The sequence below is a fragment of the Pelobates fuscus genome, chromosome 2, assembly GCF_036172605.1.
Source record: "Pelobates fuscus isolate aPelFus1 chromosome 2, aPelFus1.pri, whole genome shotgun sequence".
NCBI lineage: Eukaryota > Metazoa > Chordata > Amphibia > Anura > Pelobatidae > Pelobates > Pelobates fuscus.
In genome coordinates, this window is record NC_086318.1 from 109,559,556 (window position 1) to 109,579,765 (window position 20,210).

The following is a 20,210-nucleotide window of genomic DNA, read 5'->3' on the forward strand; positions in this document are numbered from 1 at the left end:
TGGCTGTGACTAACACAGCATGCATAAAAAAGATGTCATATTCAATCAGATGGTAACTTACTTTAGACATTTTATCTCCTGCTCTGTAAATTGAACTTTAATCACACTCAAGAGACTCGTGCAAGATCTTGCAAGCTATTAACAGTGCAGAAGATACATTCTAAATTAAACAAACTGTGCAATAAAGGAAGTATAAATATGAGCCCTCACTTTAAAAGGAAATGTTTAGCAAAGCTGTAAACGTTACATGCAGGAAGGTGTGGCTAGAGCTGTATAAATAAAGTGATTTAACTCCTAAATGGCCGAGAATTGAGCAGTTAGACTGCATGGCATGAACGCCTTCATAAAGCTGAAGTTGTTTTGGTGACTATAGTGTCCCTTTAACAACTGGATTTACCTTTGCCACTTGAAAGGGGAGTCTTCTGACACACTACATACACATGCTACTTCACAGCTCTAAAAAGGTCTTCAGACATTCCTCCACAGCCAACACACACTCACCCCTATATAAACATACATATTTTCCTAGTTGGTTATAGTTTCATACCTGTGTCTGGTTTACAGTTGGCATCAAGGAATGCAAAGGAATAATAACAAATCTATCTGAAAATAAATTAAACATATTTTTACATATTCAGGGACAATGGGAAACAAGAAAAGTACATATAAAACTTAAAATAAGTTAAAGCACACTGACACATAAGGTTCTTAAAAAAGACACTTCTCTATATAGTGTGTTTATCGGTGTCAACATCCTGAGATTACATCACTGACAGACAGCTTTTGGCAGTCCAGCCGCTTTACGCGACCCCAAAGGGATGGAGCATCATGAGAAACCTTCACAACTGCCAAGGACTCCCAGTCAGTAAGATGACCGATCTTTACTAGTAACATGGGGAACTTGCAGATGCATTAAAAAAAAAAAAAAAATCTATTTTGCACGTAAAAAGCCAAAGCTATTTTATACAAAAATTTGATTTGAAACCCGCACAAAAACCCGCACGGCTACTGCAATCACTTATTCAACGCCTCTCCCCATAATGAAACTCTGGAAGTAGAGGATTGCACTGCCTGAATCTCTCCAGCGACTCCCCCAACAGATTATCAGGAGATTGCTGAATTCATGGAAACACTTGGTAATCTTGGATATGCTTAGACAAATATTTACAATGTGATGGAGGATGCCATAGTTTGGTTCACTTTCTTTTACTCTACACATTTACAACTATTTGCGAAGTAATTAAGCAGGTACTACACACAAACATGTGAACAAGTCTTATTGAGCTCCTTGTTTTTATATGTTGGACGGAGTTCACGCACAAACACTTATTACAGTCTAAAGAACTTGTGTTGTAAAAGATTATATATATATATATATATATATATATATATATATATATATATATATATATATATATATATATATATATATATATATATATATATATATATATATATATATATATATATATATATATATAGGTTTCAGACAAAATAACTTTTAGCCAGTGGAGTGTCCCTTTTAAATATGAAACACTTTTAGCAGCCTAGTGGAACATTGAATTATGTCAATAAAAAAAATAATATAACCAGCTCAGTCTTTCTGTGGCTGTCCAATCACAGACTTCCCAATGAAGCTCAATGAGACGTCTTTGCAAGACAGGTGCTCTGGGCAATTGGCCACTTCTTGAGTTTAGCGCCATTAAGCTAAGCAAACCAGGAAGTAACATGATCTGTTGTCTGATTGACACCCAGGGGGTGTAACGACGTTAATTTTTAAAAGTGCCAATATCTATCGAAAACTGCACTTATTGTAAAGTAAAACAAAACATGCTTAAAGGGTCTGGAGTGTCTATTTAACTGCCACATGTTATGTCAGATAAATACAATACAATGCTTTAATGATCATAAAATCATAACAAACTAACCTGATTTGAACATGACTTGGGACATCAGTAGATCATGCAATGAGCTAATATTATCCCAGCCAGGAAGAAATACCAAGATAGCACCATCCTATTAAAACACAAAACAAAACCAGTTGTACAAATACTTTTTATTTTTGTAACTGCTTCAACTCTGAAAATATGAATGATATTACTAGTGCAAACAAAATGCAATAAAAATTGATCAGCTGACAAAGTGAATAGCAGACGGCAGAATTCACAGGCAAATCAACTACTGCAAGTTCAGCCCCAAACACTTCACTGGGACTTTGTTTGAGAGTTTGTAAAATCAGACATGATTATATTAATGAAAAATGGTAAAGCTTGCTACTTGGTTAAGCTAGTGAATTTGATCTCAATAGAGTTAACACAAGCAAACTATAAAATACCAAAAGCAGAATCGTGACAGTTCATTTTCCTTTAAAATAGCTTTGCTGCAGGCTGGTGCTCTCAATTCACATACTACTTTAAATTCACTTTGCATCATACCATCTAAATCCTGAAATGCATAATTCATTTGAATGCGAACAAACTGAAACTGCTTAACAATGTGTAGATGATTCACACCAGTATTCATGAGACTGTACTTTGTCTATTATAGAGATTTTGACACTTTTCTAATATACACCGCTATTACTAAAATTACAAATAATACAAACACCACATTAGGGATATACTTATTGGTCTCAGGTTTAATAAAAAAGTTAAAGAGAAGCAGCAGTAATTTGCATAATCACATACCTCTCCTTTCAGAACAATATGCCTGATGAGTTCCACAATGAGGTCAAGGTCAACCTTTTCATCGTCTACGAGTTCCAGAGCATCAATTGTACTCGCTGAGTACCTAGAAAAGACAAAAGAAGAAGGACAGTAGCGTGTAAATGCAGTCTGTCACATATAAATAAGAGGAGGCTATACCATTATAATCATTGTATAAATAAAACTGTAATTAACATGTTTTATTTATTTCCAAGGTCGAAGTCAGTTTCAAGTAGGCATATGCAAAATTTGTATGGAATGCAGTTTTGCCACTAAATGTATACATGAAGTGGTCACTTCAAGCATTGGCACAATCAACTCCCCCACCACTATAGCTAAATACACAGTTGCTTAAAATGCAAAGATTTGAAAATGATCAAGACGTACAAGTTCAGCTTCTAAAAATTAAAATATTGAAAATAAACACGTCCTGAAAACGCTCACATGCAGCAAAAAGGTATAAACAAAAACATCACAAATGATCAGTGCTGAAGAACAAGAACAGTTACAAATGTTAGCTTGGGATACATATTAAGGATCCTACCTTCCCTGGAGCTTCCGCACAAACTGTGGCCAATGCTCCCTGTATAATGCCTCTTTTTCTTCTTTTTCTGGACGGTCCGAACGTCCTTGCATAAAGCGTTTCTTCCACTTGGGTCTTTTATCGGTGTCTTTAGGGAAATACCTGTATTGAAAATAGGTATAATATTAATATTAAACAAATTACAAAGAGGTTATAGTGCCCCATATCACTACGCTAACCCAATATATAACGTATAGTTTGATAATCCAATGTATCCAATTATAGTTAGGTGACACTTTGGAGTGAAAGAAGTTTGAGATAAGAAATCCTGGGAGAGATTTGCTAGGATGTGGTTTACCCTTCAAATAACTTTGCTGGGATTTGTTTTCTGTGGAGCATACTATTACAAAATATCTAAGAATGTGGACAGATCAAGGCATCGATAAGCTGGGCAATACCTGTAACAGGGAAATTTTTAATGCATTTTTCTAAATACTGTACGCTCTTACTTTAAATTGTCAAGTAATGAGAAATGTTAATATGTACCACTTAAAATTGCATACATTTTGTACCACAAGACGATGTAAGGATTTTAAAAAACTAGGACACAAAATATTTTCCCAAGCAAATAATAAATGTGATGTTGTTGAGTTGATTTGAAGTCTCTGATACTCTATATACGTACATAACTACGCACAAACACTCTCTCCGTAAAAATAAAGGCACACATGTGCATCCTTAGTAATTTCTTTAGAAAATGCAAATTTGAAGTTTCAATTATCAACATTTGGAAAAATAAATACTTGCCCCTCTGGAACCAAATATATTTACAGTTGAAATGGGGGAATGGGTTATTGTTCCACCAACTAAAATAATTAATCTATGTAAAATCTTATACGCTTGGTTTCAGGGAAATGAAAAAAATATATATTACAAAAGTTATACTTTTTCATTCTATAGGTCCCTTCATTTTTAAATTTTAATTCTAGTTCATTATTAGGACCCCCTTTCCAATTCTCACAATACAATTCCAACTATTTATGAAACTACTCCTCTTTATTCCACTTCTCGCAAATCACATGAGAAACAGGTTTCTCTACAACAGAGACAAGAGTACAAAATATTTTAAACAAGTCCAATAACTTTAATGTACATATTGGCATGTGTCATCAGGATGGAGTTAGTGAGCTACAGCAGTTATGGTGCTAATTTAGTAAAAAGAGCAGATGTTTATGTGGATTATGCAGAGACTGTGCAGTTTACTGATGAACAAATCAGCAGCGATTTTGTGGCTACAATCTGATTTATGTCTCCCAGCAGCCATTAATAAGAAAGATCTATACAGAGATCTTGAAAAACTTAAACAGAGGGAAATTGATCTGGAACTTCAGGCCATTTATCTTTCTGATTACTATAGAATTAAGAAAATACAGAGAGGCTTCTGCATTAAAAATACACCTACCATAGGAATAAATAACCCAGATATGTGCAGAAGGAGGGTTGCAATTTCCAATAAATGTGCTTTGGACAATATGCTGTTGGTGATTAAGGAGGTGGGAAATTAACGCAAAAATCAACAAAATTAAAATCAAAGAATTTGCGGTTAAGAATAATGCTATCTTGAAAGCACCAATGCTAGAGACAAATAATTTGGAGTCCATACGGACACAATGCATATGTCACATTGGGGGAATCTGGATGTGAGACAGAAACCCAGCAAATTTCTAATGAAGTGAGTTCACCCTCATACAAACTTTCATCTGGAAATTATTTTTTAGGATTAGGCTCCAGGTCCTCAAAGGATGGCGGCGGAGGGAGCAACATTGGTTTAACCCCTTAAGGACACATGACATGTGTGACATGTCATGATTCCCTTTTATTCCAGAAGTTTGGTCCTTAAGGGGTTAAGAGCAAGTGATGGCATGCCATCAGCAAGGGACAGAAGGTAGGTAAAAACAGCCTAAAGGGACAGACTACCAACAAAATGGTGACAATTCCTATCTTTAATCTATCCTCTCGAATTTTTGATAAGGACAAATTATCAATACTTTCAATGGGGCTTTCATTTGTACACTCAATTGGACCTAGCCCTTTTCTTTGTGAAAACAGAACTATTAAAATGAGGCTGCTCTCTCCGCTTAGCAGAGTTTTTTTTTTTCAGAGAATGAAATTAAGAACGACGCCTCTGCTTTTAAACTCTGAATTTAATTTGATCCACTGGCCACTAATGCAGCTTTCAAATAATTTCTACAAAATCTACACTCCGATTTGGCTGTGAATCTAAATGACAAACACATTCAACACTCTGACATCCTTAAAATTTAAAGAGAAGTTCTACAGTGGCTTTCCAAGGACCCCACTATAACTATCTGCCCAGCAGAGAAAGGAAGGGGCATTGTTTTCTGTAATTACTCAGACTACCGTTTAAAGATCTTATGCCAATTTGCAGAGGTTTATGCAGATGATAAAGTTGATCCTTGTACACAACTCCAAACAAACATACAGTCTTACAGATGGGCCTTGGTAAAGGCTTTATTTCACAAGATATCTACAATCATTTACATGAACAACATTCTTAGTGCCCGATCTTATGTACTCTACAAAAGATCCTAAGGATCCAAAATCAGGCCCCCAAGAAGGCCGACTGTTTTCCAATTGCAAGATAGCCTGATTCGATTTTAAGGCCCTGTAATGTCACTAAAAAAACCTGCCTTCGGAACACTACTGAGGTCATTCCTAGATTGAAAGAGAACGAGATTCCCCCTTCGTGTGATTTACTTGTCACCCTGGACATCAGCAGTATCGATTTGTCTATTCCCCATGAAGAAGGAATCAAGGCAATGAGAAAAGTTTTTTTCAGATACCAATCTATAGTTAGGTTACCCTACTGACTTCATTTTACAATTTTTACATTCAATGGATATTACTATAGATTTGAAACTTGTTTTTACAAACAACGCAAAGGCACCTCGATTGGGTCTGCAATGGCTCCAATGTAGGCAAATGCATACATGTTAATGAAATGAAATACATCCTGTCAAAAGACAAACCGTGAATTTGCTGCTATATGCACTTTATTGATGACCGGTTTCTTATTTGGACAGGTATTAAATTACAATTAACCCGGATGTGTGATAAGCTCAATACCCTACCTTCTCCAATTAGATTCACACATAAACTCAGTCCTGGCTTTATGGAGTTCCTAAATCTACAGTCATACAGTCTCTACACTAAACCCACAGATCACAGCACTTTTCTGCATGGTACTAGTTGCCACCCCAAAAGGAATCCATTCCTATCTCTCAATTTCTCATGGTTTTGAGAAATAATGTGGATGCAGGTAAATGTGCACCACAGATTCAGATGATGTACAATAGTAGGACAGAGGGTGCAAGACCTATATTTTACATAGGGCATTCCAGCAAGCCTAGAAAAAAAATTGCAGAAATTGAATTAACTGATGAGCAGAAACCATCTAGAATTGTTTTCCCTGAAACTGCGATGTTTACAGCTGCAGGGTTAACCCTAGATGGACCTGGTACCAGGGCCGGATTAACATAGGGGCTGATGGAGCTGCAGCTCCAGGCCCAGGCCCATGGAATAGGCCCATTGGAAAAAAAAAATTTTTTATTTTTTTTTTTACATTTTTTATTTTTTTTTACACACACACACTACTCTTATGTTTGCCACCTGACTGGTATTTTACTGGCACAGCCGGTATTTGAGACTGCCTGGCCGTGCCAGTATTGCAGTAATACTGGCAATACAAATGCAGGTATTTTTCTCAGAATAAGTGGAGATTACTCTGCAATACCAGCACCGGCCAGTAGGGGTCACTGTGTGTGGAGAGAGGCAGGGATAGGAAGTTACAGCATATCCCCATAGACATATAATATCTAGATGCCGCATTGACCTCAGGGGGCCATGAAATGCGGGCGCCATTTTGGGCCGGTCACCAGGTGTAGTATTATATGTCTATATATTAGGACTTCTGTTCCTAATTTTTTTTTAATTTACTTTGCCTTAGTGACAAATCTCACTTTAGTAAATAGTGATGTGATTGTTTGTTCTCCTATTCTCTTTATGCTATCTCCATGCGGACTTCAAAGTGCAAAAGACAGAGCTCACAATAATAAAGAGTTGTAAATATCTACATTTTATTTTGCACAGTTCCAAAATCCATATTAGTTAAAAATAGGTGAAAAGTAAATACATTACAAATCAGGCAAAGATCCAGTCTCACTTTAAAACATGTATATTAAGATGATAGATTGTGGGGTTAGTTCACTAAACTTATAATTTTAGCAAACCTAAATCCAAATGCAACGCATAGTTTCAGTCTGGAAATTCAAATAATTTCAATGTATTGAGTAAACTTAGTCGATAACATAAATAACCACAGAGGTCTTAAAGCAGCAAATGTTAGTTAATTTTATTTAATATCCCAGGATTAAACATCATGCTACTGGATCTATACACCCTCCAGGTGGATTTTAAGACTAACCATGTTTACTTTGAGGACCTTGCTCTGCAGATCATAGACATATATATTCTATATATGTCTATGCTGCAGATCACACTGACCGAGCCAAGATGGCGGCCCCATGGCTCATCAGCGCCAATAGGAAGTAGCAGTCAATGCGGCGTCTAGTATTTTATGTCTATGCATATCCCTGCCTCTCTGTACTACTCACTGATCTGTGGGGACCAGCAACACAGCACAGAGTCCAGACAGCAGCTCTACAGCTCAGATAAGTGAGGGATGGGGGGAAAAGGCAGCAGGGACACATGGGGACACTGAGACACTAGGGGACACATGTGGACACTGAGACACTAGGGAACATATGGGGACACTGAGGCACTAGGAGACACAGACACTGGGAGACCTGGGAACACTGAGACACTTGGGGACACTGAGACACATGGGGATGCTGAGACACATGGGGACGCTGTTTCTCCCAGTGTCCCCCATCCAGTGTCGCTAGTGTCTCAGTGTCCCCATTTCTCTGTGTGTCTAGTGTCACCATGTCTATGTCCACAACTGTCCCCATGTCTCCCAGTGTCCCCAAGTGTCTGTCTCCCAGCCAGTGTCCCCTAGTCTCCCAGTGTCCCATAGTCTCCCAGTGTCTGTGTTCCCATGTCTCTGTGTCCCTAGTGTCTTAGTGTCCCCAAATGTTTCAATGTCCCCATGTCTCCCAGTGTCTGTGTCCCTAGTGTCTGTGTCCCCATTTCTTCCAGTTTCCCTAAATGTCTGTGTCCCCATGTCTACCAGTGTCCCCGGGTCTCTCAGTGTCCCCATGTCTCTCAGTGTCCTAGTGACATGGGGACACACTGAGACACTGGGAGAAATGGGGACACTGAGACACTGGGAGACTAGGGGACTGGGCGACATGGGGACACTGACACTGTGATACATAGGGACACTGAGAGACTGGGTGACTTGCGAGACTGAGACACTGGGAGCAATCCATCTATACAGCAGATTAAAACTGTGAGTAGTTTGTTGATGATTTTACAGAATTTTCTCTGATGTCACTCCTTGTGATTATACAAAGGATTAAGGCTGATATTTTGTTCCAAGAAAGGTGGCAACCTTAACTACTCTTCACATACTCTTGCTTAAAGTAGCACTATAGGGTCAGGAACACAATCATGTATTTCTGACCCTATTATGTTAAAGCCACCACCCTGCCCCCTTCTTGCCTCCCTAAGTATAGTAAAATATAACTTGTATTCAAGTCTGAGCTGCTGGCTCTGCCTCTGAACTGACTGTCTCCTGACATCATCAGAAGTGGTGGTCTGAGCAAATTACAATACTTCCCCATAGGATTGTCTGAGACTGTCAACTAGGCAGATCAGGGGCAGAGCCAGCACAAGTCATAGCCCTGGCCAATCAGCATCTCCACATAAAGATAAATTGAATCAATGCATCTCTATGAGGAAAGTTCAGTCTCTGCATGCCGAGGGTGGAGACACTGAATGGCAGTGCTGCACACTAGGCAGTACTGCCCCAGGAAGCACCTCTAGCAGCCATCTAAGGAGTGACCAGTGGAGTTATTTTCTCTGAAAAGACAGTGTTTACTGCAAAAGGCCTGAATGGAATGATTCTACTAACCAGAACAAATACAATAAGCTGTAGTTGTTCTGGTGACTATAGTGTCCCTTTAAGTTTGGAAGCTTAAGAGGGATGTATGGGAACAAAACTTGTGTGGACTGGCTGACAATAAAATTAGTTTAGGTAATGCAGACGTTGGTCTCTCTAACACTGTGGCATGTCCCCATTCATCTACACTCACTACATACACCTTTTATCTGTCTCAGACTATATACCAGGAACTTCTGCCTGCTAGTAAGAAGGTAAGGAGACAAGTGGACCAGCGAGTGCTAGGGGACAGTCCTTAGAAAGCATTGAGTGAGCGCATCATTAGACGCATTTATGTCAAGCTCAGGGTGTTGCCTGCATAGTATACCCTTAGTTGGACAGCCTGCATGATTGGCGGGCATGTTCTCCCCTTTTGGCAGGTCTGGTCACGTGATTCGCACCAGTGGCCACCCTTTTACCCTGCCCATTGACTGCCTGCTTCACTGGACACTGCTGTTAAGGGTTATGGATTTAATTGAAAGATGAAAGATATAAATTAGAGAGAGATTAGCATAGAGTATGTGTTTTCTTATAGCTGCATCCTATGAGTTACCCTCCAGCACCATCTCCATCAGATACATGACGCTTGGGAGGTATGATTGTTTTAATGTTTTTGGTCGATAAGATTCCGTAATTAGGCCCATCATAATTGTCAGCACCAGGCCCAGTGTGCTCTTAATCCGGCCCTGCCTGGTACCCAGACCACTTCATTGAGCTGAAGTGGTCTGGGTGCCTATAGTGGTACTTTAACCCCTTAAGGACCAAACTTCTGGAATAAAAGTGAATCATGATATGTCACACATGTCATGTGTCCTTAAGGGGCTAAGTGTATAGAACAATCCTTTATTGATCTGTCAACATTTCAGTCCACACACACACACACACACACACACATCTCCGAATTTAACAGTTCAGCTTTTGCAATGTAGATAGAACATTAAAAAAAAAAGCTCAGTGACATACTTACTGTAACATTTCAATGATATCTTCCAGGAGGTACTCTTTCACAGGGTATGTAAATCCAGGGATATGCAGCATTGGGCAGTTGTCTGCAGAGGACAAAGCCACATATAATACATCACATATTTTGAAAGAAACATTATTAAATCGGATAAAAGGTCACAATTCACCTTTCATGAGGCACAGAAATATATAATATTTTTTTTTTTAACTCAGATTTACTGCTTGAGAAATAGTACTCATAAATGTTTACGTTTAGAAGATTTGTCAAGAATGAGTATATGAAAAGATATAGAAATTTAAATTTGGCCATGTCTTAAAATAAATATTACATTCAGAAGCTTTATCACAGTCATACAACATAAATCACATTTTGTGGTAGCTGGTTATGGATGTGCATGATTTAACCCTCACTCCTCAAAAATAATTGTTAAAAATATGCATATTCAACAAAGCACTGTATTTCAAACTAAGTTCAGTTACAAACAAAGTGTTCAAATAGAATTGATTGCCAAACTTACCCTTCCACTTTCCCAATCTTTGCTTAATTTCTACTCTATTTCTCTTTTAAAACATAAGACAAAGTAGAGGCTACTTTTTGTGTTATGTATTTTCCCTATGCTTGACAACTGTGACAAAAGGTTGACCCTTAACTAAGCTCCACTTGGTGCTGTCCTGTCCTACCTTCATTGCCTCACATTCTTGTATCATTTCAGTGCCGTTGCATACTCTGGGTAGAGGAAGACATTGATGTTACGTCAATATCAGTACTTACAAGATGGCGGAACCATGAAAAAGAATCGAGCGAAGATTATCCAAGTTTGAGGTAAAGGGTGGTGAAAAAGTGAGAAAAGAAAGATGGAAAGGCTAGGGGTTGAACAATAAGGGGGGAGGTCGGAGATTGAAAAAATAAAAAAAAAATAAAAAAGTTTGTCTGTGACAGAGCCGCTTTAATCCAGAATCCATTTGAGGTGATCAATAAGCTGTTAAAGGGACAGGATCAACAGATCTTTTTAAATGAAAATTTCATAGATCAAATATGTAACTTACCAAAATACTGTGAAAACTTCTCTGCATTTAGAGTGGCACTCATCAATATGACTTTCAGATCTTTCCGACGGATAAGAAGATCTTTAATGATCGCCATTAGAACATCAGATTGCAGATTCCTCTCGTGGATTTCATCTATTACAAGGTGACTGACATTGGTCAAGTTCCTGAAACAAGAAAGTCACATGTGAAAATGCTTAGTTCTACTGGCAAACCAAATTATCTTTTAACAGTTATGCACTTACTGGTCTGATTGCAGCCATTGTAACACTATGCCAGTTGTACAGTATAGAATAGAGCCTTGTTTCCGTGGTAACTGGCTATCAATGAGAAAAAGAACAGAGTATGTTAGAGAGAAAAATAACTTAGGAAACAAAACATCCAAACTGACACAAAATGTATTATGAAGACCGAAAACTTTTCAATGCCAAAGGTGACAATGGTACATCTAATATTTTGGTCGATAATTGCTTCCTCCTCACATAAAATGGTAAAGGATACGTCACCAACAAGATTCTAGTTTCATTAAATTCACCATTAGTAACCGAGCATACACAGAGTCTCTGTCTCGCAAACAATGTAATAGCTTTGAAGTGATTTTGACGTCCATAAAACAGATCTGTACATTTGTTGCTTCTGTCCACACCCCCATTTTCTTATTTAAACTCTAAAAGCTACAAGAATAGTTCAGCTACCCCAAACAAGTTGTGAAGTTTAATATCATACATTTTAAATAGTTTTATCTGGAATGCAGAGAGCAGTACAATACATAATAGACCCAGAACTTTAATATACATAATGAAATTTGTTGTGAAGAGGGAGTTTATACAAAAACCATTTGGGCACGAGTGAAGCAACCATCACTTGCCTTTCAAGACGAATTTGATAGCCTGTACTATTTCCTCTTCCACAGGCCTCTGCTCTTTCAGCTGCCACGCGCTCTGCTACCTATGTTAAACAACATTAACCATTTCGAGTGTTTAACTAAATACATATGTACTGTATATTATACACAATGAACAGAAAATTATATCTTGACTTCTAAAGGGAATGAAGACATGTCTCAATATGCCAGATGTTGTAAACAATAGCACTTGTGATGCTGAGTAAGCCACAGATGGACCATTATAAGCTAGGTCACTGGAAATTACAAATATACCTCTTTTTGAAAGAAAAGTGACAAATATTTATGAATAAAAAACACGTTTACCATGCATTAATATATAGAGGATTAGGCCCAATTTAGTGATATCACTCTTACATTGTGATAAATAAATCCCTAGAATGTCAACAGAGTAAATTAATGCAGACTGCATGCATATCACAGTATTTGAACAATGCTAAGCATTTTGAGATGCTATAGTTTTAGTAAGTAAACATGAAAACAGTTTACTTAACCTCTTGAGCTTTTGGCACTGCATGTTCTGTAATTTTGTGTTTAATTTGTACCTGTAGCGATATCTGAATCCATGGTAAATCCATGGTTTGATCTGAACATGCATAGCTTGGAGGAAAGATAAGACAGGGGGGATATCATAGAAACATTTAAATATATAAAGGGAGTCAGCACAGGAAACTATTTTTAAAAGAAGAAAGAACTACCACATAGTCTTAAAATTAGAGGGGCAAAGGTTTAAAAATAATATCAGGAAGTATTACTTTACTGAAAGGGTAGTAGACACATGGAATAGTCTTCCAACTGAAGTGGTACAGGTTAACACAGTGAGGAGTTTAAGCATGCGTGGGGTTGGCATAAGGCTATCCTTGACTTAAGGGACACTGTAGGTACCCAGACCACTTCAGCTCATTGTCTGGGTGCAATGTCCCTTTTACCTTAAGCCTGCAATAGTAATAACTGCAGTTTCTGAGAACTCTACCTCTAGTGGCTGTCTATCAGACAGACACTACAGGGACCTCTGGAATCAAAACGGACCTTTGGTCCGTTATCGGACGCTTGACGTCCTCACGCTCTGCATTGGACCTCCAGCGTCACATTTTTCCCCCATAGGAAAGCATTGAATATTGCTTTCCTATGGGGGAATCCTAATGCGAGTGCGGCAATTGCCGCTCATGCGCATCAGGTCTCCCCTGCCGGCTGACAGCAGGGGAGGAGTGTGGGCGGAACCTGACCCAGCACCGAGGGACATCAGTGCTGGATTCAGGTAAGTGACTAAAGGGGTTTTAACCCCTTCAGCAGCGCAGGAGGGGGTGGGGAGGAGGGGCGCAGGCAGTGTAGGAGCCTACAGTGTCAGGAAAGCGGATTTGTTTTCCTGGCACTACAGAATCCCTTTAAGGTAAGGCCTTACCTTAAAGGGATTCTGTATTCATAAAACTGAGCAGACTAGATGGGCCAAACGTTTCTTATCCGCCGACACATTTTATGTTTCTATATGTGGTATTCTAGGAGTGTAGGGAGGATGTGCCGCTGTCATATTTGTCATTTATACCTCTGCCAGTTGCCTGTAATATGTGTATATCAAAGGTTCTATGAGGCAGTAGCACCTCTTAGCACAGACAATAAGGAGGTAAAACATACATCCACAAAATATCCAAGGTATTTGTTAACTTACTGAAATGGCGCTGATCCTCCTTGGTTGGGTGCATACAATGTTACATGAAGATCCTTTACTCTTGTTGATGTAGTCATCTAAAATAAATTGTGTGACTTGCGTGGTCTTCCCACAGCCGGTCTCTCCACTAATAACGGTCACTTGGTTTGAATTTACAACTTTCATTATCTCCTAAAACAAAAAGAATAAAGAAGCCTGTGTAGATCGTCTAAACTATTGCTGTATAAAACGTTTTTGTAAACAGACTAAAGACTATGATTATCTAATATGTTCTCTTACCTCTTTCATGCCAAAGGAAGGCAATTTTTCCCGAAATCTCTAATGGAAGAAAACCAAACAAAACAAAAAAACATTAATTCACTAAAAAACATATTGGCAGTAATAAGGCATGTAATACTCCTAGGAATCTTTCAGAGCTAGAGGCAATATTTGCAGACATTCCCTCTTTGCACTCAATAAATCATACAGGAAAATTTTACGGTTAGTATATACTGGAGTCCATACAATCAAGAACACTATAAAAGCTGGTGGGAAAAAGCCCCAAAAAATAAAAAAAAAAATCATAAAAACCGAGCTCCCGCTCGTTACTTAAAATAATTAATTTATCACTAGAAGCCATCTCTGCATTACTCACAAATTTGGCTTTTTCTTTGTACAACCAAAAGATAAATTACTGCTTTGCCGGAAACTTGGCCATATAAGAGGAACTTGTTACGGTGTTCCATATCCCCAAAAGGTTTGGAGGCCGGCATCATGCAGCTTACCACCTGGGGTGGTGCTTCACCACTACTTGCAAAAGACCGAGCAACCCGTCCGTCCTGCTCGCAGCACAAGTAAGAACTGGTGTAGTCTGTGACTGGATGGCAATTTACTGAGTGAAAAGAACAAGTTGTCTTGTTTTAGGATTTATTTCAGGGGTACTCGTCCAGTACAAGTAAGAACATCACATGTGTACTGTCACTATATGCTAGGAAAGGCAACTTACTGGTACTGATCGATCTTAAGTATGCTTACAAACAGAGTGAGCTCAACAATAAAAAAAAAAAAAAAAAAAAAAAAAAAAATGAACAATGCCATCCAAGGACCAGCACTACCTTTAGAGGATAATAAAGCATTTATGTGATTTGTTGGCACTGGGGGTATTTGGCTTGGAGAGAAAGACAATACAGAGAAAAGAGAGGTAAGGACACAACAGTAGGCATCCAAAACTATGGTAGGTGTCCATGAACCAGCTATATGCCTCCGTAATGGTGTATGATACAAATAAGCACCTGCATATCAAGATATCGATAGTCTGTTCTCTTCTTTAGAAGGTCCTCTATCAGCTGTCTGTCTAGATCATTACTGGATTCATTTTCTTGACTGAAAATTTTGTCTTGAGGCACTTTCTTATTAACAGTTGCTCGTCTTGGTGGAGGACTAGGGTCGTTCCTAAAAAAAACAATAAACAGGTTGGAGAAAAAGAAAAATAGATCTGCATAATTAGAAATGCATGTGTGCGAGAAGAATAAACTAAGGACAATATCAAGCTCAATGGTGATTCCCCCCACCATGTTTCTAAGTTATAAATTCATTTATAACAGTAATATTACTATAAATCAGAGTCATCTATGTAAGCAGATTGCATATTTAATAATAGAAATGTATCTTGTCTACCTTAACCTAAAAACAAATTGCATTCTATATGGGACTGTATTGCTTATAAACAGTAAAATGTGAATATTGATCAGCTTCAGTTTGAGACTGAAATATTGATCCAGGCAAGTCTGATTGACTTTTCACAGTGAACTTCTCATGCAGAAACCCCACCCCTTATTTATTGACTGTAGAAACGCAGATCTATTATTATACATTTAAATAAAGTAAAATAAATAATTTGTGCACTTCATAGAGATACAATGTTTGCAAAATTACTCAAAGACTTTCATTCAAATTCCAATGCAGTCAAAATATATCATTGAGAAAATATAGGGCTTACTTTGTCTTATGGTAAAGTCTCCAGTTGACAAGACGAGGAGCTACATCTGTGATGTATCTCCTCGTTTTGTGAACTTCTATCAGTTTCCCCAGCCGTCACCAGTGACAGCTGTTGAAATAAGACATTGTCTAGCTCATCATGAGACAATATCTATGAAGGCTCCCACGGTCTCACAATATGCTCCACAGATATCAATGTTGTACTCCTGCACATTATTACAACACTGAAGTATGCTTCTGGGGCATGAAGCCTGAAGATGGTGGTGTCCAAGGGGACATTAACAGATAATTATAACTTACCCATGCTGCACCCTCAGGCCTCCTAACCGAGAGTGGCGATGTCAGCATCATGGTTCCTTGCAAAATATAGAAGACCCAAAGAAGGTGCCAGAGCAGTTTTAAAAGGTATAGTAAACCACCAATTTGAATATATTATGTTAACTTGGTGTATTTAATTTATAGGAAGCTTTTGTATTCTATGGTCAAGTGAAACATAGTAAAGTGAACTTTAAAGGCTGAGCATTATGTTATGGGCAACATGGGTCATTGGGGAAAATGAAGGCAATAAAAGAAGAAGAAAATGTGTGTACATACTGAGCAGTAGTAATTTTTGTACAATTGGTGAGAGTTCACTGATCTTCCTAATGTTATATATTTGTTATAACATCTCAATAATGTGTTACTTATTTTCTATAAAATTCTGCTTTTGCTTGGACTGTAGAACACTGAAAACATAAACCATTTTAATACTGGAACAGGTGTGTTATAAAAAGATATGAGAACTTCATAAACATGTTGGGCATTAAATTGTTGCAACATTCTATATTCTCCTCTTAGAATATTGTAAGTGAGAAAAACAATCGATATACTGAGAGCTGCACAGGTTAAAAAAAAAAAAAAAAAAAGTTTCAGAGGCTTGGTGTGGGGGATTGAGGTTGATGCGCCAGCCTACCATTGGCTGAGAGCGTCACCTCAGCGCTCTCAGCCAATGAATGCAAGTCTGTGCATGGGAATATGCACATAACTGACATTAGCCAACAGCTCTGGGCTGGCTAATGGGAATCGAATATCGCTTCTAGAGGTGAAATTACATCTCCAGCAGCAAAAGGGTTAAACATAGTATGTCCCATTGTACAGCGCTATGGAATTTGCTGGCACTATATAAATAATAAAATAATAATACAGCAATTTAAAGTGAAACACTGTGCTTACAGATTCCAGGCAATATGACCACTTCCAATCACTGAAGTGGTCATAGTGCTTGGAGTAACCATTTAAGCTCAAGAAAGTTTGAGCAATAGTGTACCTTTCATCTTCAGTAGACCACCAGGATTCTTCATGCCGCGTGTGCTTCTCACTGTTATTCGTAGTCTGCACAGCATTGAGTAATCGTGTGATATGTTCCTCTCTGGATTCATCCATTCGTACAACAGCCCTCTAAAAAAAATAATAAAAATAAATAAATAAACCATGTTGCTTCAGTTGGTAACACTATATGCAATTTGTCAGTTTGTTTAGAATTATTTGTAGCGGACTGAACTGACATTTCAAATGTTTTAGAATACAAATGCTTATTTGTTTGGTTTTCGTATACCTTTCCATCCTAGTAATATTCCTCTAAAGTTATAAAAGGAATACTTACATTAAACATAAATGTATTTTAAATGTTAGAGTATTGTATTTATTTACATTACTAGTCCCCCCCCCCCCCTTTAAAGATTAAAAAAAAATAATAATAATAATAATAACATTCCTGTAATCTAGTGCTAGGCCAATCTCCACTATGCCGTTGCTTTTTCTACAGTGATGTCATTGGTTCTGATAACTTTTGTCCAATCCAATGTTGAAGGCATAGGATGCATGCAAGGCAATAACATACTCCACCAAGCCATTGTTTCTCTATAAGAAATACTGGGAGCATAGTGAAGACATTTAAAAATCAAAGATCTTAAGGAAATGGCACTTGTGTCTGTTAGCCTCACAGCCACAAGAGGCATGTTCTCAGTCAAATGTAAACATTGTGGTATGTTCGAAAAGTTTAAAAATCACTATAAAGCTTGTCTTGATACTATACAGAAGCATTGAATCAAATGTGTCTCATACAGAGGCATTGAATCCAATGCTTCTCCATGAGAGGCACTGTTTATGTTTGGCGTCATCATGCTGTACATGATGAATGTGAAGACTGTTGACAGCCACTAGAGACCTGTACTTGAACAAATGTAAACATCGCCGGTCCAGGGACAGCATCTGTGAACCAAAATCCATAATTGGCTACTATACAGATTACTATACAAATCATTCTTATTATGACAAGACACAAATTAAGGCGAGCTGTCCATAAAAATAGTCACTTGTCAAAAACACTAAATGTGTGTCTCAATTATGTTTTCTACAGGAGTATTGGTTAAAAGAAAATAATGTGCAGATACAATGCAGATGGTATCTTTAATGCCAATTTTGAATAAATTACATTAGATACACATTTGTTTATTTTCTGTCTGTATATAACCCAATGTAGATGCTGTCTGTGCTAAGCATTCACTTCTCTTTAACCCCTTAAGGACCAAACTTCTGGAATAAAAAGCGGTTAAAGGAACACTACAGTGTCAGGAATACAAACATGCATTCCTGACAGTATAGTTTTGAAGCCTCTGTTTAGGTCTCTGTCCCCCTTCATCCCTGGTTAAAAAGGAGGTATAAATCTCAACTGACTTTCTGCTTCACCTCCTTGGCTGAGATCATCAAACTTCAGCCAACCCAATGCTTTCCCAAAGAAAAGCATCGGAAGGCTATTGCACATGCACGGCAAAAAAGGCCATGCTGCGCCAATCAGCATCTCCTCGTAGAGATGCATTGAGTAAATTTAGCTCTATGACAAATGTTTAGCACCTCCATGCAGTGCGTGAAGACGCAGAATGTCAGTGCTGCGCATTGTGCAGCACCTACCCTGGAAGCGCCTCTAGTGGCTGTCTGAGTCACTGCCACTGGAGCTGTTACTAGGCAGTAATGTAAGCACTGCCTGTTACATTGAAAGGTCTGCAGGACATGCTGTAGACACCAGAACATCTTAATTAAAGGGACTCTCCAGTGCCAGGAAAACAATCCTTTTTCTTGGCACTGCAGGTCCCCACTCCCTCCCACCCCCATCCCAAGTTGCTGAAAGGCAACGACGATGTCCCTCGTCGCTACTTCTTCCTCCACCGACGACGCTCCTCCCTGTCACCACGCCAGCCGGCGGGGGAGACCTAATGCGCGTGCGAGGCATTAGACCTCTTCATAGGAACGCAATGAAAATGCTTTTCAATGCTTTCCTATGGGGATATTAGCGACGCTGGAGGTCCTCACACAGCGTGAGGACGTCCAGCGACGCTATAGCACAGAAAACCTGTGCTATAGACCAGGAAGTGCCCTCTATTGGCGGTCTAGTAGGAGGAGTTAACCCTGCAAGGTAATTATTGCAGTTTATAAAAACTGCAATAATTACACTTGCAGGGTTAAGGGTAGTGGGAGTTGGCACCCAGACCACTCCAATGGGCAGAAGTGGTCTGGGTGCCTGGAGTGCCCTTTAAGTATACATTTAAAAAAAACTCATTGGATAGATTGAACTTCAATGTAATTATCTTGGTGCAGACCAACAAGTTAGAGAGTGACAGCACACATTGCACCATTGTACCAATTCCCACAATAAATACACAGTGCCCGGCGGTGACTGTGAGGGATGCCCTGAGGGTCTGCCTACCTCCATCCTCTCCTTGTCTTTGCTCTTCTGGCCCTGTCTCCTGGCATACCACAGTCCGATATCCCGGCCTCGCAGGTGAGGCGGAGGTTTCTCCCTTCCTCCTCCAGCATTATCACTGTCTGCTTGGGATGAAAACCCTCTGCCCCGTCCCCCACGCCCTCGGCCCCGTCCCCAGCCCCTCCGCTGCTCGTAGCTCATGATGGCAGTGGAGTTTTTTTTTAAAAACGCCGGTTGGGCGAACGATTAAAAAAAAAAAAAAAAAAACGTGACCGAGTTTGGTCCCAGTCGGACGCCGTCCCAGTGCTGCGTTCCGCAGAGCTCTGGGGAGCATCCAGGAGACACTGTATCCTACGGTATCCTCACAAAGCGCTACACACTAGAGAAAGCGCTGGCAACCATTTAGTGTCTCCGGGGCAGCGCACACATTGGTGTAACAGGCAGTTTACGATAACCATGGCTGCATTATACTCTGTGAATCAGGAAGCACGCTTCATCTAAATAAATTCGGAAGTGGTGACAAAAGAGTGGAGAACCCCCTCCC

General features: G+C 39.0%; 1 protein-coding gene across 3 annotated transcripts in view; it reads right to left on the bottom strand.

The window, feature by feature from the left end:
• The window catches only part of DHX36 (DEAH-box helicase 36), a 39,197-nt gene extending 19,330 nt beyond the window's left edge, over positions 1-19,867 (bottom strand). For 2 of the 3 annotated variants that reach the window (XM_063442566.1, XM_063442568.1), the window contains exons 1-13: positions 19,670-19,867; positions 17,234-17,364; positions 15,222-15,381; positions 14,230-14,268; positions 13,951-14,121; positions 12,249-12,328; positions 11,626-11,700; positions 11,381-11,547; positions 10,338-10,419; positions 3,250-3,390; positions 2,688-2,790; positions 1,929-2,016; positions 548-603 (exon numbers count right to left, since the gene is read on the bottom strand). In XM_063442566.1, coding sequence (XP_063298636.1) covers positions 548-603; positions 1,929-2,016; positions 2,688-2,790; positions 3,250-3,390; positions 10,338-10,419; positions 11,381-11,547; positions 11,626-11,700; positions 12,249-12,328; positions 13,951-14,121; positions 14,230-14,268; positions 15,222-15,381; positions 17,234-17,364; positions 19,670-19,867 — 1,491 coding nt within the window. Of the gene's footprint in view, positions 1-547; positions 604-1,928; positions 2,017-2,687; positions 2,791-3,249; positions 3,391-10,337; positions 10,420-11,380; positions 11,548-11,625; positions 11,701-12,244; positions 12,329-13,950; positions 14,122-14,229; positions 14,269-15,221; positions 15,382-17,233; positions 17,365-19,669 lie in introns of all 3 variants that reach the window. The other variant, XM_063442567.1, reaches the window with a different exon arrangement.
• Positions 19,868-20,210: the final 343 nt, after the last annotated feature.